Below are 552 nucleotides of genomic sequence, written 5' to 3'. Positions count from 1 at the left end.
GCAGAGCTGGTTTTCCCTTGCCCTCCAGTACTCCAACGTCTACTGCACCACGCCAAAGGTCCAGGACCTGGTGGATGACAAGTGTCTCCAGGAAGAGTGTCTGTCCTACGTCACCAAACAAGGTAACGGTGACCCCGCGCAGGGCTGCCGGCGGAGGCAGAGGGAGAGGGGGGTGGCTGCCTGGTGCCTTGTCCCCGCAGGGCACAAGCGAGCCAGCCTCAGGGACGTCTTCCAGCTGTACTGCGGGCTGAGCCCTGGCACGACGGTGCGAGACCTCATCTCCCGCTACACCCTGCAGCTCCAGAGGGTGGACGAGAGGTCGGAGCCAGCACCCTGCTGCTCGGTCCCCGAGGGTGGCGGTGACGCTGGGGATAGCGGGGCGAGCGTGGGGGAGCGAGGAGGGAGTGCCCAACCCCTGCATCTGTAGGTGGGGAAACTGAGGCAGTGGTGCGGCGTGGTGGAACCAGAAGGGAATGGGGGGAGCTGGGGGGTTTGAGGCCTCAGCATCGTGGTCCCAGTCTCTTCCCTCCTCGTTCCCAGGGGGCTCATCCC

At 65.6% G+C, this 552-nt stretch overlaps 1 protein-coding gene across 1 annotated transcript in view; it reads left to right on the top strand.

Annotated features, from left to right (window-relative positions):
* The window catches only part of NPRL2 (nitrogen permease regulator-like 2 (S. cerevisiae)), a gene marked incomplete at both ends in the record, with an annotated part of 3247 nt that extends 2697 nt beyond the window's left edge, over positions 1-550 (top strand). The window contains 3 exons of the mRNA XM_009321862.1: positions 29-122; positions 201-318; positions 541-550. Coding sequence (XP_009320137.1) covers positions 29-122; positions 201-318; positions 541-550 — 222 coding nt within the window. The remainder of the gene's footprint in view (positions 1-28; positions 123-200; positions 319-540) is intronic.
* Positions 551-552: the final 2 nt, after the last annotated feature.

The sequence above is a fragment of the Pygoscelis adeliae genome, unplaced genomic scaffold (assembly GCF_000699105.1).
Source record: "Pygoscelis adeliae isolate BGI_AS28 unplaced genomic scaffold, ASM69910v1 Scaffold94, whole genome shotgun sequence".
NCBI classification, from domain to species: domain Eukaryota; kingdom Metazoa; phylum Chordata; class Aves; order Sphenisciformes; family Spheniscidae; genus Pygoscelis; species Pygoscelis adeliae.
This window is presented reverse-complemented; position numbering and strand designations above follow the sequence as displayed.